This window comes from Theropithecus gelada, chromosome 3 (assembly GCF_003255815.1).
Source record: "Theropithecus gelada isolate Dixy chromosome 3, Tgel_1.0, whole genome shotgun sequence".
NCBI lineage: Eukaryota > Metazoa > Chordata > Mammalia > Primates > Cercopithecidae > Theropithecus > Theropithecus gelada.
In genome coordinates, this window is record NC_037670.1 from 17,591,895 (window position 1) to 17,618,678 (window position 26,784).

Consider the following 26,784-nt stretch of genomic DNA (forward strand, 5'->3'; position numbering starts at 1 on the left):
GATCTCGGCTCACTGCAAGCTCCGCCCCCCGGGTTCACGCCATTCTCCTGCCTCCACCTCCCGAGTAGCTGGGACTACAAGCGCCCACCACCACACCCGGCTAAGTTTTTGTATTTTTAGTAGAGACGGGGTTTCACCGTGTTAGCCAGGATGGTCTCGATCTCCTGACTTCATGATCTGCCTGCCTCGGCCTCCCAAAGTGCTGGGATTACAGGCGTAAGCCACCGCGCCCAGACAATGGGGTCAAAACTTCATTTTTAATTGTTTAGGACTAGTTGGTGGTTTTTCTAAACTCCCCTTCCATCTGGTGACCTCGGTGAACCCTGACGGTCCACCTGCAGATCCACTTGGGGAGCTTATGTGGGAAATGTCCTTCCTTCCCGCGTCCTGTCCTCCCAGGGTGGGCAGGCAGCTGTCTTGGCCCTGACTTGAGGTCCCCACGCCCCCTCCGAGGGTGAAGCTGTGGAAGTTCCAGGCGGCTCCTTCCAGACCACGGAGGAGCCCTTTGCTGATATCACTCTTGGTTGCTTCTCTCCTTTCCATCAGCCTTGGCAGAGGTTAGGAATGCCGTTAGCCTTTTCAAAGAATTAACTTCGGATTTTTGGACTTTCTTGATCCTTGCTATTTTTATATACATAAACCATACATAATTTCTCTTCACTCATTTTTGATCTTTAATATTTCTTCCCAACTATTTTCATCAAATAAATGTTTGTTGTTCTCTAACAATAAATGCTGTTTGTTCTTTAGCATCTTAGGCTGATGTGTGGAAACAGGTACTATTTAAAGCTGTAATTGTGTCAATGGAGGTGACAAAACCCGTTCTCCCTCCAGGTGGGACCTTAGATGGCCTTGAGCAAACCTTCTCCTGTGACTGTTCCCCTGGAATCCTGACCGGGGTAGAGACAACCTCACTCTTGGAGGCCGTGCCCTGTAACCCAGAAGCCTCTGAGCAGGTGGCTCCACACCCCCAGGGCACCCCCATCCCACAGGTGCAGTCCCTGGGGTTGGAGGTCATGGCTGCTGTCAGGACCCATGCTTCCTCCTGGGCTGGGTCCTTCCGCAGAGGGAGGTGACCGGCTGTGGAGGCCCCTGAGGTTGCAGTGTGAGGACTAAGGATGCCCCGGACGCATCTAAGCGCCAGGGGTTCCTCACTTCCACCTGCTTCTTGACTCATGAGCCTCCTGGAAGGGCACTGCCCTGTGGGCATTTCCCACTTGCTTCTGCTGCACTCGTGAGATCACAGTTCTGGAAGCCAGGCCTGCATTCAGCCTAGCCTGGGCCCCTCCGGGGCAGACCCTGGTCCCAATGCTGGGGATGCAGCCTGGAGACGGTTGCAGGTGATGCCTGTCAGACCTGCTGTTCAGATCTCCCTGGGCTGAAAGTCCCCCTATAATGATCGATTTGTGTTTTTCTTTTTCACTTTGCCAACTTTTTACTTGTCATATCTTGAGGGCTATCTCATCAGATGCACAGAAATGTAGAATTACTGAATTTCTCTGGTAGACTTGCTCCGTTGTCTCAATGAACATTTATTTTTGACCATGTTTCTTACTCCAGGATACACTTTGCACGCACACACACACACACCAAACCACACCCCCACACGACACACACCCTCCCCACACACGCCAAACCACACTCCATGACACACCCAGCACCCACATACCCACACTCCACACACCCCCACACTACACACCCAACAACCACATACACTCCACACACACCCTCACACCACACTCAGCACACCCACATATGCACACTCTACCCACACCCCCATGCTACACACCCCACACACCACTACACACTCAGCACACCCACATATACACACTCCACACACCCATACTCCACACACACCCACACCCGCACACTACACACCCAACACCCACATACACACACTCCACACACCCTCACAGCCCCACACTACACACTCAGCACACCCAAATATGCATACTCCACACTCCACACACACCCACACCTGCACCCTACACACCCAGCACACACACATACACACACTCCACACACACCCAAACCCACACCAGCCTCTGGGTGCCTTGACGTCTCCAGCCCTTGCGTTCAGGGACCGTCTCTTGTAAGGAGCATACGGTTTTGCTGTATCCCATTGACAATGCCTGTCCTTCAGTGGATGTATCTACTCCAGTCACACTTACAGCACCTGCAGATGTATCGGAGCCTAAATCTACTGTTTTATTCCCTAGTTTCTGTTCATCCCACCTGTTCTGCATTCCGTTTGCTCTCCTGTTTTGCCTTCTTTTGGATCCACTCTGTGCGTTTTAAACGTCCTGTGTGTGTGCCATCCTGCCTGCCCTCCTGCCTCTCCACCGGTGTCAGCTCTGCATTCCTCTCCAACCTCACTGTCCAACAGAGTGAGGACCACCGCCACTCCTCAGGGCGCTGAGACCACGGCAACCTGTAATTGCACTGTCGCTGGGACCCTGTGCCTTGCAGCCTTCGCCAGTTCCTGCAGAAGCCTCTGACCCCACTGTCGCTGGGACCCTGTGCTGGGCAGCCTTTGCCAGTTCCTGCAGGAGCCTCTGACCCCACTGTCACTGGGACCCTGTGCTGGGCAGCCCATGCTGGTTTCCACAGGAGCCTCTGACCCCACTGTCGCTGGGATGCCAGTTCCCGCCGGCGCTGTCTCTCCCCATCTCTGCACTCCTTTCCCTCGGCCTCATCCTCCCCCTGAAGTGCCCTCCACCACCGACACAGCTCGGGTCCGGAGTGGCCAGCCTGCATGTCATCCTCGTTCCGAAGGCTACGGGAATCCATTGGCTGTCGGAGTCTCCACTGGCCTTTCTTGGATATTCTGGAAACCATTTATGGTCTTCTGGCTTCTCCCGTTTCGCTGATTCATCTCTTGTCATTCTTATTATTGATCCTTCGAATGAGGGGAACACTCTGAGCCTTCCTTGGACGTTCTGCCTGCAAACACTGTTCCCTTTGGAGCCCTCGGAGCCCTCGTTCTGGCTCCCAGGGACAGGCAACCCCATGTCCACCAAAACCTACAGACAGGTCTCAAGCTCCAGCTGTTCCGCCTTCAGCCCTGGGTTGGTCCGGACACCTCTGAGCTTCCCAGTTCTCTGCTGCCATCTCCAGGCTTCCCGTGGCTTTCGAATGTGACCTTTGGAGTTCAAGGCGGTCTGATGACCCCATGAGCTGGGCCTCCCGGTCGGGTGTGTCATCGGCCTCTCCTCCGGGCTTCTGGTCAGCACCAGCCATCTATGCCCCACTCACTCCTTCCTGGGCGTCGTGTGTGACGCTGAGATCCAAGGATGCGACAGGTGCGTCTTCCATCTTCCCACTCGCTTTCTGCCTGCCTTTTCCTTCACAGGCCTTAAGGATGTCCCGGCCTGACTCAACCTCTGCCTGCGTGGTCCCTTCCCACTCCAAGGTGCAGCCCCAGCTACAGCAGGTATTGCAGCCTCCTCAGCAGAGGACCCTGGTGGCAAGAGGGGACCCTGGTGGCGAGAGGGGACCCTGGTGGCGAGAGGGGACCGTGGCGGCGAGAGGCGCCTGACGCTGGCCTGGCTCTCTGGGCTTCTGCTCTGCCAGCCCCCAGACATCCTCAAACAGTGGTTTTCTCACATTTTATCCAGCTGTTCTCGGTGGTCTTGGCAGGACATCCAAGCAGCCCCACTACCCTCAATGGAGGTAGGGCTCAGGGGGCAATTCTCGTCCTTCAGGAGGAGCGGGGGTGTTGGGCTCACCCTCCGGACAGCCTGTTGGGCAACGCCTCCTTCCCACACGAGGCCCTGGAGAGTTTCTCGACAGAAGGTCTTCCAGGGCCAACCCCCGGCCCCATGTAGGGGAGGGGGCGTCTCAGGACCGCCAGCCCCGTGGAGGGGAGGGGAGGGGGCGTCTCACGACCGCCGGCCCCGTGGAGGGGAGGGGAGGGGTGTCTCAGGACCGCTGGCATGCCGAGGCTGCTGTGTCTTTGCACAGTGCCCACTGGGGTCTAGTGCGGAAGGGCGGCCGCCTGCTCCTCAGGAGATGGGGTGATGGGGGTATCTTGCTGGGCCTGTGCCCTGCAGCCACCCCTGCCTCCAAATCCACGTCCTCTGATGGCCGCATCAGCCCAGAAGGGGCTTCCTTCCTCCTACAGGGTGAGGTGGTCACCACCCAGTGAGGGTCCAGGAGCCGCCGGGGGGCTCTGGGTGTGAGCACGCTTCAGTGCTGGCCACGCCACGGCTCCTCCAACTGGGAGGCCCAGAGGTGCTCACCTGGTGGTCCGGGGGGGCCCACTTCTCCTTTGGTGCCCTTGGGTCCTGGAGGGCCCTGATTCCCTGGAGGAAGAGAGACCCAGTGCCCGTCACGGAGTGTGCCAGGGAGGGCTCCAGGGTGGTGCCCCTCCTGCCTGAAATGCCCCAGTGCCTGGGGGCCTGGATGGGGGGCATCAGATGGACGTGCGGACAGTCAGGGTAGGAGCTCTGGGAGAGCAGGGGCACCCCGGGTCCCCCTCAGCAGGCCACGTGGAGGCCAGGCCACATCTGCAGGGCACGTGCTGACCAACAGCAGGGATGGGGCTGCTTCTACTCTGCTTTGGGCAGAAAAGCAAAGTCTAAATGGAGAACAGCAAATGGGGCCACCCCAAGGTCAGATCCTGGACAGCCGTGCTGGGAGGGCCCCCAGGAAGGGCCAAGATCATCAGAACTGGGGCGTGGACTGGGCGTGTGGCACTGGCCTTAGGGCACTGGGGGAGTCTCACTGCTGCTGGCGCGGAAAGGAACGTGGGGCCCTGGAGCATTCCTTCAGAGCCTGTATCCTCAGCTGTGAGCCCGGGGCCCTTACCTGGCAATCCTGGAGGCCCGGGGCGGCTGGACTCAGCAAACACCTGCAAGGATCGGGGAGAGGTGGCTGTGAGGGCAATGTTCTGAAATGAAGGCCGCCACCACTCGGGGGTCCCCAAGCCCAGAAGCACCAGCCCCTGCATGAGGCCACATGGCAGCCACCGCTAGTCAGAGACGGGAGGGAACAGGGGTGTGGAGAGCAGGAGCCACGGCAGCCACCCCTAGTCAGAGACAGGAGGGAACGGGGCTGTGGAGAGTAGGAGCCACGGCAGCCACCCCGTCAGAGACGGGAGGGAACAGGGGTGTGGAGAGCAGGAGCCACGGCAGCCACCCCTAGTCAGAGACGGGAGGGAACAGGGGTGCGGAGAGCAGGAGCCACGGCGTGATGCCGCTTGGCCCTTATCGGTCACTTCACCTTGCTGAGCCTGGGAAAAAGGGGGTGCCCCTAGCACCCTTGGGCTCAAGCTCTTAGCAGAGTTTCAGCTGGAAGCAGCTCCACACCCAGAGAGCCCTCCCTTCCACATGCCTTCGCCTTCCTCGGGAACTCAGTTGCTAATCCACCGCCCACCAGACGGGCCCATCCCAGAAGGACCCGCGGACGCAGAGGCCAGGGAAGAAGAAGGCCCAGCCCCTCTGTGGGGCTCCGTGTAAGAGCCAAGGGCAGCCGCAGGACAGTGGGCGCCCTGGGGACTTACATTGCTGTCGTAAACAGGAGTCCCTGGAGGGCCTGGGGGCCCTGGAGGCCCTGGGGGGCCGGGCATTCCCTGTGGGGAGGGCAGAGAGCTGTTAGTCAGGCTTATGGCCTGCCTGTCAGGCAGCAGGTGGGAGCAGGGACAGTTCAGAAAAATCAGAAAAATCAGAAACCTGACCAGGCAGACCTCTGACCAGGCAGAACCGAGAATGCAGTGGGTCACTCGGGCCACGGCTCCCTGAGGACAGGAGCTGGCCCCGGCCCCACCTCATCCCACGTTGGAGTCGTGCACAGACGTCCCTCGGGAGGAGTGAAGAGGCCACCGGGTCTGCGTCTCAGGTAAAAGCTGACTGAAAATGCCCCACCCTGCTGACACCAGGGAGACAAAGCTCTTGGCTCAAAAGCAGCAGAGTGGATGCCTTTGGGCTGAGCGGGAGAACCCCCAGCATGGAGGGCATGGAGGGCATGGAAGGCATGGCCCAGGCCCATGGACGCCCTGCTGAGAATCCATGCTGGCCTGTTGTGTGTGTGTGTATGGGTGAACATGCGTGCATATATGTGTATAGGTGTGTGTGCGTATGTGTGCATGAGTGTACGTGTGCAGTGTGTATGCCAATCATGGAATGAGCCAGGGAGGGCTTACATTCGTGTATAAGTATATGGATACACACATGTATATGCACACATGTATATAAGCATCTGTATACACTTGTATGTATGTGCATGTGGACAGGCACACATATGCACGAATACATGTGTATATGTGCGCATATGTGGAGTGTGTGGGCATGTGTACATGTATGAGCATGTATGGATATGGATGTGCATGAATGCACGTGTATGTGTGCACACATGTACGAGTGTATGGGCATATGTGCATGCATGTGTGAGTGGGCACACGTGTGCATGTGTGTGGACATGTATGAGTGTGCATAGGTATGGCAGGACCAGCGCAGTGTGGCACATCATGTATGAGTGTGCATGGATATGGCAGGACCAGCGCAGTGTGGCACATCATATATGAGTGTGCATGGATATGGCAGGACCAGCGCAGTGTGGCCACATGGCAGGGCTGCTTATAAGTGGCCCCTGAGAGGAGCTGCAGGACCCCAGGCTGTGGCCAGGCCATTCCCAGGTCCTGGTCTCCCAGCCACCCAGGCCCCCCTTGAGGGACACTCACCCTCATGCCAAATCCAAGGTGGGCATCTCCCGGCTCCCCTTTCTCTCCTTTCAATCCGTTCATCCCGGGGCGACCCTGGGGCAGAGCACAGGGAGTGGGAACTGCTGGGCTCTGGTCATCACCAGCCATGTTCCCGTAAGGTGGCTCTGGTAGCCCCACACCAGGCCCGGCCCACACTCAGCCTCAAACGTTCCCAGCCCTCAGGCTACCCCAGCCCTTCTCGCCCCTCCTTCCTGCTCAAGAACCCTTTTGGGAGGAGGTGACTGACCCCAGCACACACAGGCCTACTGCCCTGTCTGCCCCCAGGGCCTCCTCCTGGGTACTGGCCCCTCCTGGTGTATTGCCAGCCACATCCAGGACAAGAGCTGTGCCCAGGCCGGTTCTGGGGGGAGGAAGCGGGTGCGGTGGCCGTCCACTCCCCTCTGGGCATGTCACCCCGTGGGCCTGGGCTGCTCCCCACCTGCCAGACCCCATCTGCTGCCCCCACTGGAGACCCCAGGTCCTCACCGGCCGTCCAGGGAACCCAATCTCTCCCTTGTGCCCTGGCCGTCCGTATGGACCCTGCGAGAAGAAGGGAGCCAGGCTTAGCGGAACAGACCTGGCCCTTGTCCACGAGTTGGGGGGTCCTGGGGAAGGGGAGGGGCCGTGCAGAGCCCATTGCCCTGGGCCACCCATCAGCTCGGAGGAGCCCGCTGCAGCCTCACACCGACACCTGCCCCATGTGCTTTAGAGCTGCACTTGGGAGATGAGCCCTGGGCTGCACAGCACGAACTCAGCAGCTGCGGGCGACCGTGTCCTTGGGGGCCGTCATGCCCAAGCTCGGTGCAGAGAAAGCCACAGGCCGACTTACCGGGGGTCCTCGGAAGCCCGGCTCTCCCTGAGCAAAAAAAACCAAGAAGGCACAGTTAGATGGCGGCTTATGCCCCACCCGGCAGCCTCCCTGAGGACCCTTGTGGCCCCTTTGGGTGCACTGGGCAGTCCTCAAGGTGCAGGCAGCCCTGGGAGGACGGGAGCTGCTGGCAAGGGGAGGTTCAGGACTGGGGTTTGCATCCAGGTTGGTGCAAGCATGGGGTTTACCCCGGGGCCCTGAAGCAGGGGCGGAGGGTGTGTGCCACAGTGTCCCGGTTGCCGCAGGCCCTGGCTCCGATGCACAGCCGGGTGGAACAGTGGAGCTCTCGCTGGGCCTGGGGATCCTGTGTCTGAGGTGCACCCCTAAGACCCCGGAGGGCTCACTGCTCCTCTGACAGTGGGAGAGCCAGTGCTCCACACCCCAAAGATCCAGGTTCCTCCCCAGGACCCTCCCCCAGGGCTTGTCTGGGCGGCTGCCTGCTGCGGTGGGGACCCAGGCACAGGCCCCTTGACGAACTGACTCCGGGCCCTGCCATGCTCGGGGTCCTGCAGGCACCCTGGGGCTGCAGAGAGGAAGGATCCTGCGGCTGCTGCCCACAGCATCAGGGCCCCCAGGAAGAGGTTGGAGGGGCAGCAAGAAACCTGCTGAGGCTGAGGTGGTACAGCCTGGGCACCTGCACCCCACAGGCCAGGCCCCAGGGAGGCGCGAGTTCAGAGCCGCAGCCCACTGAGAACCTCCCTTCAGCAGGGTGGGCTCAGGGGCAGGGAGAGGACGAGGGCCCGGCGGGACCTCCAACATGAGTGCCAGAGAGGAAGGGCCATGAGGGCCAGGCCAGGATGCTGGAGCCCTGCTCGGGATAAGCTCGTGCGTCAGGAGCCAGACCCTAAGGAAGACCCTCCCCAGGCTGTCTCCACGGCCCCAGGAGCCCCCACGCCCGCTGGAAGGAGGCTGCCCGGCCCTCACCTTGGCTCCTTTCTGGGCAGGGCCCAGGGCACTGCCGTCGGGGCTGAAGACGCTGCCCGGTTCACCCTTCTCACCCTGGAACAGCAGCAGGTCCGGCAGGGTCAGGGCCAGCTCCTGCCCACAAAGCCTCACCCAGAGCCCCGAAGGCAGGGTCTCTGCGACTGGGCCTCACAGCCCGGGGTCCTCTCACGGGAGGTGACCACAGGGATGGCAGGGTCTCTGCGACTGGGCCTCACAGCCCGGGGTCCTCTCACGGGAGGTGACCACAGGGACAGCAGGACCACAGGGACGGCAGGGTCTCTGCGACTGGGCCTCACAGCCTGAGGTCCTCTCACGGGAGGTGACCACAGGGATGGCAGGGTCTCTGCAACTGGGCCTCACAGCCCAGGGTCCTCTCACGGGAGGTGACCACAGGGACGGCCCGAGCGCGGCTGTACTCCTTGTGAGTCACAGTAGCAGCCGGGGGGTCCCGAGTTTCTCCCAACAGTGGCAGGCTGGGGCCACCACTGCGTCACAAAGTGGGTTGAGGGACAGCACCTGAGCTCCTTACCTTGGGTCCCGGGGAGCCTCGTTCACCCTTAGAGCCCAGGTCGCCCTTGGGTCCTGCAGGTCCCTGGAAGGGAGGCCAGGCAGTGAGGCCCGAGCGGCCAGCGTCTCCCCCATCTCTGACAGCTGCTCCACCTCCCTGGACAGCTGCCCCCTGGCAATATGCCTGCCTTGTCGGCCCCCTCAGGGCCCCTCTCGGCCCCAGCTTCACTCCGGACACTGCAGGCCTCTGCAGGTGACCCCCCCAGGGCACCTCTCGGCCCCAGCCCCACTCCGGACACTGCTGGCCTCTGCAGGTGCAAGGAGCTGCCTCAGCCTCACAGGTGCCCACCCAGCACGGGGCCTGCCAGGGGCTCTTGCCCACACCCTGCTCCCATCACTTCCTCGGGGCAGTGACTGTCACTATCCCTCGGGCCTGACGAGGCCCACCCCAGCTTGACCAGGCTGCTCTGTGCTACCAGGAGGAGACCCCTCCCCAGCAGGGAGGGCAGTGGCGGGCAGCGCGTAGCTCTGGCGCCAGGTTACTCACGGGAAAGCCTGCGAAACCCGGCCGGCCCTGGGGAAAAAGGGACAGCGTCAGCCGGGGTCATCATGCACCCACGCGGCTGCCCGGACCCCACCCAGCCTTGTACCAAGGTCCCCACATCTTAGAAGCCGGGCAGGCACGTACCTCAGGTCCCGGCACGCTCAGGACGGCACCCTGTCCACCAGTCAGCAAAAAGAAAAATCAGAAACAAAGAGCCGCATTTAAAATTAAACTGGACTCCCCCCGAGCGACTTACAAGATCAACAAAACACCAAAACAGGAAAGTATTGCTTTCCACACTCTTTCTAGGCCTGGGGCGTCCCTCCTGCAGCGCAGACGCCCCGCGGCTCAGAGCGGCGGACACAGACTCCAGACGCCCTAAGCCCTAAGACACTTTTTACTTCCATTTTGGTTTAAAATGCTCCTTCCTCTGCTAGACTCTCCCTTGCTTGCCGGCGGAGGCGGCTCGGCTGGCGGGGGGCTTTTCTGACGTTCCAATGACTGGACCGTCACACCGAGGTCCCTGTGGCCCCTTGGGCTGCTGTCTCCCGATGCCTGTCTGCCTGCTCCGAGCAAAGCCATGAGGGGGCAGGCCCTCTCCTGCCTTTCCCCAACCCCACCCCTCCTCTCGAGACTGTTATGGTCCCACCTCCCAGGTGAGGAGCTGGAGCACAAGGGTTAGCTAACTTGTCCAGTGTCACAGACGGTGCCTGCTCTCAGCTCTGCCCTGGGCAGCCCCTTCCACTGGTGGCCACAGAGAAGCAGGGATCTGAACCCCTGGCCACACCCAGCTCTGCTCCCCTGGGCCCTGTGTCTGCCTGGGGCTCAGCGTCCTGCCTAGAGGGGGGCTTGGTCCCTGTGTTCCATGTGGCGGGGCTGGGTGGGGACGCGTCTGCCTCTGTGAGGCCAGCGGGACACGCTGCTGGCAGGTGCAGAGGGTGCAGCCGATGGGCCTGATGGATGGGCTGCGGTGGGGAGGAAGGTTCTGGAACCAACACAACCTTCACAGAGAGCCGAGGGTGCGTCTGCTGCTTCTGACGGGGCAGCTGGGTGACTGCACGCAGCTTTGGGGCCACAATGTCAAGGACGCAGAGACTGAACCCGATGGGAACCTCTGACATAATAACACTGGCCCCCTGTGCAGGCCTCACCCCTCCAGTGTCTCCATCACCACATGGAGCTGGGCTCCCCGGGCGTCTCTGACCGAGGGCCTCTGCAGCCCCCACTGTGGAGTTGGAGTGTGGCCTTGCAGTCAAGGCCTGTCCTGACCTGGGGGGGTGTGGGGGGCTCAGGGAGGGATCTCTGCACCCAGTGGGGTATCTGGACAGATTGGGTGCCCACCCATGCAGCGTCCTTACATCCTGCTCCGACACGTAGACCACAGGCCCCGGGGGTCCGGGGGGTCCGGGGAGGCCTGGCTGCCCGACTCCGTCCTTCCCTGGATCTCCCTGGAAAAGGATGAAACGTGTCCAGCATTTCATCTCAGCCACTCTGGCCAGGACCCCAAAGTCCACCCAGTCCTGGAGGGGGTGCCCAGCACCCACGGGGGGTGAGGAGGGGCCCAGGGCTGTGGACTGTGGCCTTGGAGGCCCCCGCCAGGCAGGGCAGGCTGCAACAGGGATGGCCGAGCCACACACACTGCCCCCAGCCTGAGAGCCACCCCTGTCAACTTGAGGGTCTTTGCCCCGAGTCTCTGAGGTCACATGGGTGGCAGGAGCACAGACCTGGGGGCAGCTGAGGCCAAACCTTCCAGATGTCCCAGCGCCCCCTCACCCCATCCACCCGCCCCAGGGACACTCACCTTTTCTCCCTGGCTGCCTCTGTCTCCCTTTGGCCCCTGAAGAGATGGGAAGGAAATGGTTCATCACCGACAGAAACAGGAGCCCCTGGCTCCCCGTGACGGATGGCTGCGATGAAGATGTGGGGTTATTTCCCGACCGGCTGGGGCCTGGGAGGGAGGCAGCCACCGAGAGTCCTGGTGGAGACTTGTATTCGGCTCCTGGCACTCAGAGACCCGGGAGGGCACACGGAGGCCCAGGGACCCGGGAGGGACACACCTCCTGCCAGCTTCCACCTTGGCATAGTCCCTGTGGGGCGCCACACCCCCCCTGCACCCTGGGCCCACCAAGGCGGCTCACCTGGAGCCCAGCAGTGCCCTCTCTGCCAGGGAGGCCGGGGAACCCGGGGGCTCCGTTTGCTCCAACTTCTCCCTGAAAGGGTCACATGGAGGACACCGGGCATTGGCCACATGCCCAGGAATGCGGGGACCCCCACGAGGAGTCTGGGGCACCCGTGGACGTGGCGGTGGCCTGGGCTTCTCTATCTCACCCCTGTGGGCTTGAGCAGGGGCTGTGGAGGAATGGAGGAGAGGAGGGGGGGAGTCGGGAGGAGGAGGACGTGGGGAGGAGGAAGTGGGGGAGGAGGAAGTGGGGGAGGAGGAAGTGGGGGAGAGGGAAGTGGGGAAGGGGAAGTGCGGAGGGGAAGTGGGGGAGGGGGGTGGGGGGAGTGGGGGAGGGGGAAGTGGAGGAGAGGGAAGGGGAGGGGGAAGTGGGGGGGGGAAGTGGGGGAGGGGAAGTGGGGGAGGGGGAAGGGGGAGGGGGAAGTGGAGGAGAGGGAAGGGGAGGACGGGGAAGTTGGGGAAAAGGAGGGAGAGGCGGGAGGCCGGTGGCAGGGGCCGAAGGGGCCTGCACCGTCAGACAGCTGGGAGGAAGGAAGACCATGTTCCTGACACAGTCAAACCAGGGGGTACCCTGGGGTTGGGTGCCCTGCAGGTGGGTGTTCTGGGGGTTGCCTTTGAAACCAGCATGTCTTCAATTATAAATAAACAAAGCAGTGCGAGGAAGAGCACGAGAGGCTGCCCCGAGCGGATCTCCACAGACGTCCGCCTGGGCCCTCCCTGCCTCTGCCTGGCCACGTCCCCATCCAGCATTTCATCTCAGCCACTCTGGCCAGGACCCCACAGCCCACCCAGCCCTGGAGGGGGTGCCCAGAACCTACGTGGGGTGAGGAGGCTCCCAGGGCTGTGGACTGTGGCCTTGGAGCCCCCTGCCAGGCACAGAGCTTACCTTGGCTCCCCGCAGGCCAGGCACACCAGGATCCCCCTAAGTGAATAAAGCGGGCTTGGTAAGCACCTGTTTGGGCCAGCCCCGTCCTCAGGCAGCGTCCACCCCGGGGGCAGGGAAGGGCGAGTTACCCAGGATGCATTTCACCGCCCTCCTCCAGCCCAGAGCCGAGGGGTCCCAGGGACACTGAGCAACTTGTGCAGGGACCCCGTGGTCCCTGCTGAGATGGCCTCATTTAAACAATTTAAGAAAGCGAATACATGGATCTTCCAAAAAGCCTTTTGTAATGTTCCAATGTCTTGCAAATGAAAGCAAAGCATTCTCAAAGGAGCGGGTGCCATGGCAGGGGCTGGTGACAAGTGAAAGTCCAGTCCCAGGGTGGGCCCCATGTGCCCTTGGCCCCGCACACAGCAGAGGACACACTGATGAGTGCGCAGTGGGGTGAAAGGCAGCTGCTGCCCAGGGCCCAGGATAGGAGCCTCCAGGCTTCACCCCTCAGGCACCTGCCCTGGGAGCTTCGGGGCCTGGGCAGGGGTGGGGTCTTCGGGGCCGGGGTGGGGTCTTCGGGGCCAGGCTGGGGGCTGGTGTCCCCCAGGGACAGGGGAAGCAGAGGACAAAGCTCCTGGGTCCTACAAGGTCACCACGCCTCTGTCCCTGAGCCCAGGAGCCCACCTGTCCCTGAAGCTGAGGTAGGGACCCCGGGTTCTTCTCCCATGCCCCTCTTTTCAGCCCGAGTCTGAGAATATGCTTCAGGTGTGTGAACCCAGGAATCTTGATTCCTGGGCTTCGGAGAGAGAACGGGACAATGGCCCCTTAATGCTGGAAGTCTGGGTTGGAGAAGTGTGCGATTATTTCCCTGTTAGGCTTTTTTGCTGTATTTTGCAAATTTCCCAGGATGAATTCATCCTACTCCTGCCAACAGAAAACCCGAGGCAAGGCCCTGTCTCCCCTAGCCCCGGGGTGCGGAGGCCAGGGCTGAGCCAGCGACCCCCGAAACCCAGGCGCATCCGTCACTGACCTTCAGTCCTGGCAGGCCGGGGGGTCCCTATCAGGGCAGAGGAGACACAGCGTTAGTGCAGCTGGAGGCCCTGCTGTGAGATGCTTCTCCCACAAGAAAAGCCCGCTGGTAACAGTCAACAATTAAAAATGTGTGTGTAAAAGGAAATGTACTGACTTAAAATGGTAAAGCCATTCTAACTTATTATGGAATCAATTAGTTTCTGCCTAATTGAAATTTCTCATTCATTTTGCTCAGAGTACGAAACGTGTCCCAGACACCCATGCTCTCAACAGGCTGCGCCTCTGAGCGTGAAGCTGGACACTGTGGCTTCAGCCGCCCCATGTGGCCCTGGGGGCTCCTCCATGCTGGCACCACGGGAGAGATGGTGGTGTGGAGGGGACAGCGGGGGTGGGGGAGGAAGGGGCTGCTGGCCCCTGGGTCTGCCCCTGACACAGCTGAGCTGTCTGAGCAGTTGTTTTGGGATTTTGGTCACTCTTTGCTGGCCCTAACCCTGAGCAGTACATATGTTAACAGTAGAACAAGGTGGAGATTTCATAGGAATTTCAGATTCTACTCAGGCTGAACATTTGTTACTTCCCAAAATTGGGGCCACAAAAAGAACGTGATGACTTGAATTTCCCCAGAAAGGCCTGTCTTTCGGGCGGCATGCGGCCCCATGCTCCTTTGTCTTGACCACCCACAGTGTCTCCCACTTTGCAGACCAGGCCCTCATCCCGTGACTTTACTTCAATGAAGGGGCATCTCCCAAGAGCGAGGGTGGCCCATGGTGCACAGCGCCTGCCACATGCGGCCCTCACAGCTCTGCGGGGCAGCGTCCGGCCCCATGCAAGGCTGGTGGCTCTCAGGGACACCCTCCTGGACACCCTCCTGCCCCAGACAACACTCCCTCAGCCCTCAGAGCTGGCCACGCCCAGCTCACAAGAGTACCTGCGGCCCATCGGCGCCTCGGGCTGTTGACCAGAAGGGCCCCCCGGAGCCTTCCATGTCATCCTAGAGGAGACACACAAGACACGCGTGGGCCTGTGTCCCTTCTTAGGGAAGGGCCCCTCCCTGGGGCTGGCACTGACCCCTCACTTTGGGGCCACGGTGGCCTGGGGAGCCTCCATTCTCGGAAGGGGACTGTCTACCTGGTGGCAGGGCCGGGGTGGGGGCCCCCAGGGGCAGCCCATCTCGGGTCAGCTCATTCGCTCTTGGTCAGGGCACAGGTGCCAGGGTATGGCTGGGCAGAGTTCCCCATCAGCACTGTGGGGCACGGGCGATGGGAGAGAGACTCGAGCTCCACCATGGGGAATATGGAATCGTGGGCCAAGGCAGCGCCAGTGAGACCACCGCGCAGGACGTGCTGCTCTGTGAGTGAGACGCCGGGGTAGCAGGGCTGGGGCAAAGGCAGCCCCCGGCACTCCAGGGGGTCAGATGTAGGCGGTACTCACAAATCCAGCGGGGAGTCCTGGTCCTGGTGGCCCAGGGGGCCCAGGGGGGCCTGGTGGTCCAGCGGGTCCAGGGGCTCCTGCCAGGCCGCTCTCCCCGCGAGCGCCAGCAGGACCGGGGTCTCCCTTGCTCCCCTGCATGAGGTGAGGAGAGCGTGTCAGGACCCAGCCCAGCCCCCGCTGGCCCTGCAACCCTGGTGTAGATATGTTTTCTTATGATGCCTTCTAAACCCTGCAAATCAAAAGGTAAGGAACATTCTGCAAAGCAACGCAGACCTCACAGCAGCCTTTCTTCTAACTTTATGCTGGAGAGATATATGTGTGTGTGTGTGTGTGTGCATATGCTGGATATTGTGTGTGTGTGTGCGCGCGCACACATATGCTGGAGATTGTGTGTGTGTGTGTGTGCACATATGCTGGAGATTGTGTGTGCGTGTGTGTGTGCACGCACATATGCTGGAGATTGTATGCGTGTGTGTGTGTGTGCACATATGCTGGAAATTGTGTGTGTGTGCATTGTGTGTGTGCGCGTGTGTATATATGCTGGAGATTGTGTGTGTGTGCATTGTGTGTGTGTGCATGCGTGCGTGTATATATGCTAGAAATTGTGTGTGTGTGCATTGTGTGTGCGCGCGCGTGTATATATGCTGGAGATTGTGTGTGTGTGTGCATCGTGTGTGTGTGCGTGCGCGCGTGTATATGCACATGCCTTCACTCCCAGCCTGTGTCCTCTCAGCCCCTCCTGGTGCTCTCACCACCTGACTCGCTGCTGTCCTCTTCCTCATGCCTCTCCCCACCGGCCTTCCTTCCCTCATCACCCCCAGCCTGGGGCTTGGCTGTGCTCTGGGGGAAGTTCCCTGTCAGTGCCAACCCTGTCCAGCCCGAGGTGAGGAGCTCCAGATGTTTTGGACATGATTCGAGTGGGTGGCCCACAGAGGCCTGGATCCTCGAGGGGACCTCCGGGGGCATGTGTGGTCGTGGGGTCGGCACAGATGCCAACTGGAGGCCCAGGACCAGCTCCCAGCACCTCCTCTGCAGGGTTCCGGCTCCTCCTCCAGCTCCACTCCAGCAGAACAGGAGGAGGAAGTGGGTCGTTGTGGGGGCGTCAGATAAGCTGTCTGGTCAAGCAGGCTGTGGCCCGGACCTCAGGCTGCCCGAAGGAAGGCTGGGTCCATGGAGAGTGGCTGCCCTGAGTCCAGAGGGTCTGAGCAGACTCTGGACCAGGCCAGGGCCACCAAGGACACCCCAGTTGCCTTCAGTGCTCCCTCCGAGTGCCCCCAGACGCTCATGAGCCTGCAGGGCAGGCGGATGGGGCTCGCCTGTGGGAGGATGTTGGGGGGCCCAGCTCAGGACCCTCCCCAGGCCACAGGCGACCTCTCCACCTGCAGTGGCCCAGCCCCTCCTCCTGAAGCTCCCAGAGCTGCTTTATCGCACTCGCCACAGGGAGCTCGTTTCCAGAGGAGCTCAGCTTCCAGGACACATCTGCCCTCAGTTCACCAGCAGACCAGAGCTCGGTGGAAGCCACATCGCAAGAGTGACAAGGGCCGAAGCCACCTCACCAGAGTGACAGAGGCCGCTGCCAGCAATTCCGGCAGGGTGGACGGCTGGCAGGATTGGGGGTCAAGGCCAGCCCCAGGAGAGCTTACTCCCTCGACCGTGGGGCCCCCACCCTCCTCGGGGGCACGACCACTGAGTGGGCACCAGGGGCAGGGGACGGCTGTGCTGGGGATTCTGCTTGTACCTTATGTCCTGGGGCGCCTGCTTCACCCTGTACGGAAAAGAGCAGGGTTATGACAAAATCAGGCCCGCAGCACAGAGGACAGAGGAAGGTGCGTTGCCCTGCCAGGAACTACGCCCCGACCGGGATCCCTGCTTTGCTGCCTGTGCTGGTTTAATAGTTTCTGAGGCTGTTGCCATTGTCATACCCCTTTCTGGTATGGTTGGGGTCCTGAAAGGGAAGCCACAAGGGACGCCAAGCCTGATCCCAATGCTGGACCCGGCTCCACGTGGGGCCTGGATGCCTCCCCAGGGAGGGTCCTTCAAGCTCAGCCACAGGCTTAGAGCCGCAAGGGGCATTGACAGCCAACGTCCCCTGCTCAGCCCAAAGCAGAGCAGCTCTCATCTGAGGTCACGCTGGAGACCGCTCCCCAGGGGGCTGGACGCAGGCGCCTCCCGCAAGGTCCACCCACAAACGCCCGGGGCCCCAGCTCCTGGCATCAGTCTGACAGAGGCTCATGGCCACTGCCCCGTAACCAATGTGGAAACTTGGAGTAAGATCTCAGATCTCGCGGGGCGCCCACGTTCTTAAAAGCCATGAGTCCGGCATCATCACGGTCCATAATTTCTACCCGAGTGCCCAGGTCAGGGTGACCTCCAGAGCCCGAGGCCCCAGGCTGTGGGGCTGTGATGGGGGCGGCTATTCCTGGCACTTCCCCTTCACGGACGTCACCAGGCACCCCTGGACCCCCAGCGCTCAGCCAGCCCTGGCCACATGGTGTGGTGCCGGGCCCCATTCACCCTAGACTCGAGAGGAGACTTACCAGGCTGCCTTTCTGCCCCGTCCTTCCTGGGGGCCCCTCTTTTCCTGGAGGGCCTGGGGGTCCCTGGAGGAGAGCAGAGCATAGTGGATCTTGATGGCATTCAGCCACTAAAATGATTTCTGAGTTAACAGGTTATCTGTGCTTCCACAGGTGGCCCAAAGGCAGGACACAGAGCGTTCCCCAGACACAGGGCCCGGGTCCCAGGGCTCACAGGAGACCCCACGGCCTGTGCAACCCACAGTTTCACGGCCACATTGGCAGGATGAGATGGCAGGGCCGACAGCACCATGGCTGGAAGGCACTTAACACCAGGGCTGGGGTAACCGCTGCTCCCTCTGACAGACGGTCTGGCCACACGTATGAATATGGATTAGGCATATTCTTTAAGCCCAAATTGTCCCTTAGATTGGATGCTGGGGAGGGCTTGCCACGTGGCACTCAGAGAGGCCTCAGAGCCAATGGTGATGGCGAACGCCCATCAGGAGAGTTGGTTGCCTCAGGTAGGGACTGTCACGGAGGCAGGGGCACGTCATGGGTGACCTAACCACACACTCCCTGCCCTACACGCCACAGCACGCTACTGAGTGACCTCGGGCCACGGGATGCCAGCGCAGCGTGACCCAATTACGGCAGCCATGTCTGCAGGCACCTGCTGCCCGTCATATGTGGCAGAGCCAGTGGGGAGCCTGCCGCGGGGCCCTGAGACCCCATGAGCTGTGCTGGCCAAGCAGGCTCCTCCCTCCCCTGGCCCTCCGGCAGTGCTGACCTCGGCCCTCCCACCCCCACCCATGGGAATTGCTCATGGAGACACTCTGTGCAGTCCGCGGACCCACAGGGCCAGAAGTCGGAGGCCTTGCTTGCAGCCACCCCCACTGGTCAGCACCCCCAGAACCACGGGGTAGCCACTGAGGTGCCTCCACACACCCCAGGGTGGCCCCGAGTCTGGAGTTGTCCGCCAGCTCCCAGGGGAGATGAGGTGAGGGGCGGGGACTGGGGAGGCCTGAGGTGGGGCAGGGGTCCCACGTGGGGTGTTCACCCCCCACTCCCAGCAGACAGGACTCCTGAGGCAGGACTTACCGGGAGGCCGGGAAACCCGGGGGGACCCTCGCGCCCAGGCACACCAGGAAGGCCGGCGGGTCCTGGGACGTCAGAACTGTTCACCCCAAAGCGGCCTGGCTCGCCGGGCAGGCCTGGGACACCAGGGGGTCCGGGGGGTCCGGGGAAGCCTCGAGGACCCTGGACGTGGGCAAACACAGATGGTCACAGCCCATGTGGCACCCACCAGGGATGACCACCACCCTCAAACCAGGCCTCGTCCCCACCCCCCACAGGATCCCAGCTGAATCTCGGGGGTCCGTGGCCTGTTCCTCATGGGCACAGACATTGGGCAGCGCCGCAGGTTAAGGGCCACTCACCCGCAGGGCCTCCAGATCACCACCGAAGCCAGATCCCTCCATGTCAATGAAGGTCTGAGGAAAAGAGCCGAGAGACGCATTGCCCTGAGCTTGGCCCCCGCCTGGCTACTCCTGGCCCCCGCCCCGCGAGCTGCGCATCAAGCTGTTTCTACGAGGAGCTGAGAAACCACGGCCCCTCTGCTGCCCCCAGAGAAGCCTGAAGGCAGGTGGGTGGGAGCTCCCACCACACCTGTGACCCCTCAGCTCAGCTGAGACCCCATGCAAGCCCCTGAGGGTGGAGCTGATCCTCCTGGGCCAGATGCCCTCCCAGAAGCAGTGCCTGCTTTTGAGGACGGCAGAGCCCAGGTCACAGGAAGCCAAGGGCAGGACTCACCAGCTTGTCGTGTCTGAAGGAGGGTCCTGGGGGCCCCGGAGGCCCTTGGGGTCCTGGGGGTCCTCTCGCTCCAACCCCGGGGTCTCCCTGGGAACACAAGACAAGCTCGTCACACCCTGGGCACGCACGCAGCCCCCACCTCGGGCCAAGGGCCAACACAGGAAGGGGCCCCGCCCAGCCACAAAGACTCACCTTGTCACCCTTGGGGCCCACATCCCCTGGAGTCCCGGGGAAGCCCTGCGGCCCGGTGTCGCCCTGGAACACAGCAGCCGGGAGCCCGGTCAGGGGAGACACCCCACCATGGGCCACAGCCTGGCACCCTCAGTGCTCTTCCCTCAGGCAGGGGACAGACGGGAGCTGAGCTCTTCAGGGGAGTCTCCGGGGCCCGGAAAGTAGGAGGGTGCCAGGCCCAGCAGATTGTCTCCCGCCTGAGCCCATCTCACCAGCCACGCCTGGGGGAAGCTGTGGGGAGCATCCCTCGGGAGGTCACAGCAGGTCCCCCGACGGCCTCCACAATAGCCGGTGCTTGGGTTGTTACATATATGTGTGTGGATGTGGTATGCACAGTATGTGTGACGGGTATGGTGTGTGCATGTGTGATATGTCTGTGTGACGTGAGTGTGCATGTATGGTGTGCATAATGCACGGTGTGTGCATGTGTGTGCACACGTGGTATGTGTATGTGTGTAGTATGTGGCCATGTGTGGTGTATGCCGTGTGTGCGTGTGGTACGTGTACGTGTGTGCATGTGCCCACCTGTGGTGTGTAATGTGTGGTGTGTGCACATGTGGTGTGTGTAGTGTGCATGTGTCCACGTGTGGTGTAGGGGGATGTGGTGGGCAGAGCACCTGCGTGTTTGCTGCACGGGGAAGCAGGTGACGGCCTCGTGCCCAGGTGAAGGTCAGTGTTTTGAAGTGTCCAAGTGATGGTGACAAAGTCGGGCAGGATTTTCCTTTTCCGGATGGGAAAGTCTAAGATCAAGCCTGTTGCTGAGCCCTGTGGATCCTCATCCCACCCACTCACACATTCACACACGCAAACACTCAAACACATACGTGCATGCACACACGTTAACACATGCACACACATTCATACACACACATACACACCCACATACACACATGGACATGCACACACATTCACACACATGCACACATACACGTGCACACACATTCACACATGCACATACTGAAACACATACATTCACATACATTCACACACTCAACCACACACACATATTCACACATTCACACATGCACGTGCACACGCACACATACACTCAAACACACGCACACACATTCACACACGCCCACATTCACACACACGCATGCACAAACACATGCACACACATTCACACACGTGCACACACACACCCACATTCACTCACACATGCTCACACTTGCACACGTGCACACACATTCAAACACAGGCACATGCATGCACATGCACACACGCACACACACGTGTGTGCCCTGCTGTGGGTGGGCCCCATGGATCCTCACCCCACACTCACACACGCGTGTGTGTACCCTGTTGCAGTGGGTAGGCCCCGTGCCACCCCCGCAGCCGACTGCCCTGCTTAGTCTGCCATGGTCCTCCTCGCAGGCAGCTTGGCTGTGGGGTGCCAGGCGGTCGGTAATGACTGTTCGGTGGGCACCATGAGATGCCCTCCCTGTCCTTTCAGACTTTCTAGACTGTTTTTAACTTGAACCCTCCTGTCCAGCGCTCGTGACAGCCCCACTTTCTGCCGAGTGTTACCATTTGCTGGGCAGGCTATTCCCAGATCTTTATTCGCAGTCTACCACGTCATTTCACTGTGCTTGGAAACAGTGTTTGCTGATTTTTAAAATCTGAACTGCGTGTTTTGAGACAGAAGCTCTGACTTTACAGATCCCCTGGTCGCTCCGCGCTTCTCTCCTGTCTTGCGCCCCCACCCCCTGACTTCCTTTTTCTTTGCTCTGCGTTTTCCAAGGGTTTGGAAGCTCTGCCTTTTCTTCTTCCTAGTAGTTGTGGCCTAAATGTCTCAACACAAACACATAACTACCTATTTCCCATCAAGTTACACTCTTCTTTACAAAATTTCATTTTAAAAATGGTTTTGCTGTGCAGTCTCCTCCTAAAAAGTGTCCCCAGCAACACAGCCCTGGGGTCTAAGCAAACATCACAGATAACAAGGGGATCAGAAAGAAGCAGACTTACCGGCTTTCCGTCTTCACCAGGGTCACCCTGGGTGTGCAAGAGAAGCTGTGAGTGATCGGAAATGCCACCTCCAGCCCCACCCAGGGTCTGCACATGGAAATGCACCGCCCACCCCAAGTCCCCCCGAGGTGGCAAAGATGCCTTCCCCGAATATCCCGGGACCTGCGCCAGGAGCCTCCTCGCACCCACAAGGGCTGTGTCTAAGCAGCTCCGCCTCCCACATCTGACTACCTTCCAGCACCAACCCCACGCAACAGTGGTCCCAAGGATGCTGCTGACCTGCCCCGATCCCAGCTCAGCTTACTCCCATGTCGGCCGCAGCCTCTCCCCGTCCTGCCCGAGCCCCCACCTCCAGAAGGGGCTGGACTGGACGGGCAGGAGGACTCACCGGCTCGCCATCCCTTCCAGGGGTGCCGTCCCTCCCTGGCAGCCCTGGAGGTCCTTGTGGTCCGGGGACAGGTTGCAACGCTGGGCCTACAGGACCCAGGGGACTGACCGGGCACGGGAGACCCGGGGGACCAGGCAGGCAGGGGGAGCCTGGGGGGCCTTCCCGGCCAGGCGGGCCTGGAATACCTGGCTCCCCTTTCTGCCCCTTCAGGCCACCCTGGGAATAAAGAGAACACAAGGGCCCGGGCTGGGGTGAGGCACCACACACCCTGCCCACGTGTCCCACTGTGCCCTACAGAGTCCCGGGCTGGGCTCTGCTTCCCACGGGGGACACGCAGGGTGGATGCATGCTGGCACCGTGCGCTGGGCACAAAGGAGGCACGGGCACGGAGGGGTTTCACCAGGGCTCACCAGTGAGTGGCCTGAAAGGCCACGGGTGCTTTGGTTCAGAATGGTTCCGGAGCTCAGGGAGGTGGCCTTACCTCTTTCACGCGGCCCCCAGGGGTCTGGACACTCCCGTCCCACGTGGAGACAGAATCTGAGCCAGGAAGTGTCTGAGCTGAGAAGAGAAGCAGAGGTGGCCACTGTCAGGCCCCCCGGGTGGTCCCAGCTCTGCTCTCGGCATCCCAGATAGCCCCGGCAGCCCAAACGCGTTCAGTCCTGGAGCCTGGCTGGACACCATCAGATTCCCAGCCTCAAGCTGCACTCCCCTAAGCTCTGGCTCCCAGGCACAGGAAACAGGGAGAGAGAATTTAAAATCAACAGTGAGGCCGGTGTGGCCACCTAAGCCGATGACAGCTGAAACCTGGGAGATGCTTCCTGAACTTGTTACAAGAGACCCTGGCCCCCCAAAATGCCTTCTTACCACCCAGCATGCTTTGTCCCTTTTCCTCTTTCCCTCCTAACTTTTAATTAAAATAAAAACGAAAACCAACAGAAATCCTGCAAGAGAAGCACAGTGAATACCCAGAGCCTGTACCCACAGCCACCATCCAGGCCTCGGCATCTCCCCATCTGCCTCACACACACACATACACTACACACACTACACACACATCACACATGCACATCACACACACACACTACACACACTACACACACACACACTACACACACATCACACACACATTACACATGCACATCATACACATACGCTACACACAATACACTACACATACAACACACACCATGCACTGCACACCACATGTACACTACATGCAACACACACCACACAATACATACCACACACTGCACACATCACACTATGCACACACCACACACACCCACACATGCATGCACCATACACGCTACACACACATCACATAAACATCACACACGTCACACAAACATGCACATCACACCACACATCACACACACATCACACACGTGCCACATATTACACATACATGCACTATATACACCACACACTACATACACCATACATCACACACATACCTCAGCATCACACAAACATGCATGTTACACACCACACTCACACATGCACCACACACACCCCACACCACACCACACACACACATCCAGAAAAGAGCTTACCTCCTAATGAAGTCACTGTGGTCTGCTCCTCGATTTCTTCACTTCTGGAATCTTCCGTGCTGCTGCCTCCAGCCAAGGGTGGAGCAGTGACCGGGGGTGGCGTGGGGAGCCTGGGTTTTAGGGCTGTGCCCTGGAGGATGAGAGGGGAGATGTCCTGTTATTCAGCCAGCAGATGCCCAGCAAAGCCTTGCTTGGTTTGTGAAATGAAATACTTAAGATTGCAAGAAAGATAAAGAAAAACCCTCTGAAACAGAAGGGTGCTGCAGGGCTGCGTGCAAGGGGCTTCCTTCCGTGGGCCGCAGGGGTGTGGTTGCCTGTGGGCTCCCCGGCTTCAGGACTGTGCCTGCCATCACCAGAGAGGCCTCCTGGCGCCTGAGAGGCCATGCTGGGAAGCTGATGAGAACCTGCAGAGGGTCCCTGCAGGGACCACATTCCCACGCCTGTCTCTAACGGAAAGCATGGCGCCTCAGTCCTGGGGCTGGGGCCTCCCCGCTCCCCACCCCTCCTGTGTTTTCTCAGGTGGCCCGAGCTGGGGAAAGCCCTTCCTCATGCTCCCTGCACCGCCTTTTCCTCCTGGTCGTCAGACTCACACACCCGTTCATTCCCTGGTGGCCACCCACGAGCTAACGGAGGGATGGGTCGAACGGAAGGCCAAGGTCGCCTCAAAGACCAAGGAATGTGCAGTGCAGGACCTTGTTTAAAGGAATGTCCTCTCACCAGAGACACTCAGTGGCCAGGCAGGGCTGGAGCGGGGCCTGTCCCCAGGCTTGGAGCGTCTGCCCAGCCCAGCATCCCTGTTCCCAGCCGGGAATGTGTCTTCATGGCATAGAGGCGGCTCTTGGAGCCACACCTGTGTGTGCACATGTGTGCACTGCACTGCTTGGGGGGCTCTCCCAGGACCCTGCAGGGTGGGCTGGGCCTCGTCCAGCTACTCACCATCTCCTCCCTGAGAAGCTCCCGGGTGTCGGCGAGCCCACTGCCAAAGTCTCCAGATGCCTGAGGAGTTTGAAAAGGGAAAGGCTGGAGAGATGGCAGCCAGGCCAGGCCCCGAGCCCAGCAGGCCTGAGAAGCAAAGGAGGCTGCTCTTGCCTCCTCCCAGCCCCCTCCCGCCTCGTCCAGCCCTCTCTGGTGCTCTCGGAGGGGCCACTGGGGTGGGCATGCTGGCCTTCCCTGCCCAGGCACCCTCTGAGCTTCAACAAATCTTGTCCAATCGGGTCGCGGACAGTGACGCTTCTGAAACTGCCTCGGCTGGTGGTCAGACACGCGGAGGCGGGAGGGGAACATGCTCCTCTCCTCCGGCCAGAGCCCTGCCCTGGAGGAGGCCCCACCACAGATGCTCCCCGCACAGGTTTCCCCAGCGCAGGCCCCGCTGGGCCCAGGCCTGGGCCAAACCCACACCAAGGTGGCTGGACGTTTTAAACTTCATGAAAATCCGGAGAATCATCCTCAGGGCCCGCTAATGACCCCTGAGGGCAAGGCAGGCCAGGGGAGGGGTGCAGCGCCTCGGAGACCCCCAGCACCCAGCAAGCTGTACCAGGGCACAGCCTTGTCATGGCCGCCATGTGAACAATCTGGCATCTTCCGGCATGTTCCAGCAAACAACGGACTTACCAGGTAAAATATAGAAAAAAAACATGAAACTAACATGGATGTGCACACGCTACCCACAGTTCAGCCACGGTGTCTCCTGCCCACGCCGCCCAGGAGTGAGGCTGTGGGTCCACGGCCACGTGGGGCACGCTGTGATCTGGGACCCCGAGTGAGAATTCCCTGCTCTTCCTCACACCTGGGGCCGGCGGACTCCCCTTGGCTACTACAAGATTACACACACCCCACCAACACACACGTTGCACAACACATATGCCACACAACACACATGCCACACAACACACAGACACACAGAGACACACACATGAGATTCCACACACCCCACCAACACACATCCCAACACACACACACCCCACCAACACACACCCCAATACACACCCTACCAACACACACCCCAACACACACCCCAACACACACACCCCACCAACACACATCCCAACACACACACACCCCACCAACACACACCCCAATACACACCCTACCAACACACACCCCAACACACACCCCAACACACACACCCCACCAACACACATCCCAACACACACACACCCCACCAACACACACCCCAATACACACCCTACCAACACACACCCCAACACACACCCCAACACACACACCCCACCAACACACATCCCAACACACACACACCCCACCAACACACACCCCAACACACACACCCCACCAACACACACCCTACCAACACACAGGTACGGAGACACGCATGAGATTCCACACACCCCAACACCCATGCCGCACAACACACACACCCCACCAACACACACACCCCAACAACACACAGGTACAGACACAGAGACACACACACGAGATTCCACACACCCCAATACACACGCCATACAACACACAGACACAGAGACACACACCACACAGAGATTCCACACACCCCAACACACACCCCAACACACAGGTACACAGAGACACACGCACGAGATTCCACACACCCCAGCAACACACACACCATACAACACACAAACACATGCACCACGCAGACATACAGACACAACACACAAGACAGAGACACACACCACACATACACACACACAGACATGCACACATCCACACACACAGAGACACACCACACACAGACACACCACAGACACACACACAGAGACACACCATATCCACACACAACATCCAAGACAGACACACCACAGAGACACACCACACACAGAGACACACCACACAGAGACACACTAAACACACATAGACACCACAGACAGGCAGACACACCACACACTTGCACACACAAGACACAGACACATCACATAGGGACACACACAGAGGCACACCACACACACAGAGGCACACCACACAGAGACACCACACAGACGCACTACACACACACACACAGACACATCACAGACACACATGACACACAAGACAGACACACCAGAGACACACCACACACCCACACACACAAGACACACACCACACAGAAACACACACCACATATGCACACAAGACAGACATATCACACAGATACACACAAAAACAGACATGAACACATCCACACACAACCCACAAGACACAGAGACATACCACACACACAGAGACACACCACACACACACACAGACACACCACAGACATGCAGACACAACACACAAGACAGACACAC

General features: G+C 60.1%; 1 protein-coding gene across 2 annotated transcripts in view; it reads right to left on the minus strand.

Moving 5' to 3' along the window:
* COL18A1 (collagen type XVIII alpha 1 chain) overlaps positions 1-26,784 on the minus strand; it is a 56,288-nt gene that overhangs the window by 10,542 nt on the left and 18,962 nt on the right. For both annotated transcript variants that reach the window (XM_025378854.1, XM_025378853.1), the window contains exons 4-31: positions 24,479-24,538; positions 23,543-23,672; positions 22,471-22,547; positions 21,990-22,205; positions 21,602-21,628; positions 19,595-19,657; positions 19,403-19,489; positions 19,030-19,083; positions 18,692-18,850; positions 17,615-17,677; positions 16,816-16,842; positions 15,078-15,209; positions 14,575-14,637; positions 13,645-13,671; positions 12,630-12,665; positions 11,703-11,774; positions 11,366-11,401; positions 10,923-11,012; positions 9,709-9,738; positions 9,568-9,594; positions 9,043-9,105; positions 8,493-8,567; positions 7,530-7,556; positions 7,187-7,240; positions 6,680-6,754; positions 5,504-5,572; positions 4,810-4,852; positions 4,242-4,304 (exon numbers count right to left, since the gene is read on the minus strand). In XM_025378854.1, coding sequence (XP_025234639.1) covers positions 4,242-4,304; positions 4,810-4,852; positions 5,504-5,572; positions 6,680-6,754; positions 7,187-7,240; positions 7,530-7,556; positions 8,493-8,567; positions 9,043-9,105; positions 9,568-9,594; positions 9,709-9,738; positions 10,923-11,012; positions 11,366-11,401; positions 11,703-11,774; positions 12,630-12,665; positions 13,645-13,671; positions 14,575-14,637; positions 15,078-15,209; positions 16,816-16,842; positions 17,615-17,677; positions 18,692-18,850; positions 19,030-19,083; positions 19,403-19,489; positions 19,595-19,657; positions 21,602-21,628; positions 21,990-22,205; positions 22,471-22,547; positions 23,543-23,672; positions 24,479-24,538 — 1,945 coding nt within the window. The remainder of the gene's footprint in view (positions 1-4,241; positions 4,305-4,809; positions 4,853-5,503; positions 5,573-6,679; positions 6,755-7,186; positions 7,241-7,529; positions 7,557-8,492; positions 8,568-9,042; positions 9,106-9,567; positions 9,595-9,708; positions 9,739-10,922; positions 11,013-11,365; positions 11,402-11,702; positions 11,775-12,629; positions 12,666-13,644; positions 13,672-14,574; positions 14,638-15,077; positions 15,210-16,815; positions 16,843-17,614; positions 17,678-18,691; positions 18,851-19,029; positions 19,084-19,402; positions 19,490-19,594; positions 19,658-21,601; positions 21,629-21,989; positions 22,206-22,470; positions 22,548-23,542; positions 23,673-24,478; positions 24,539-26,784) is intronic.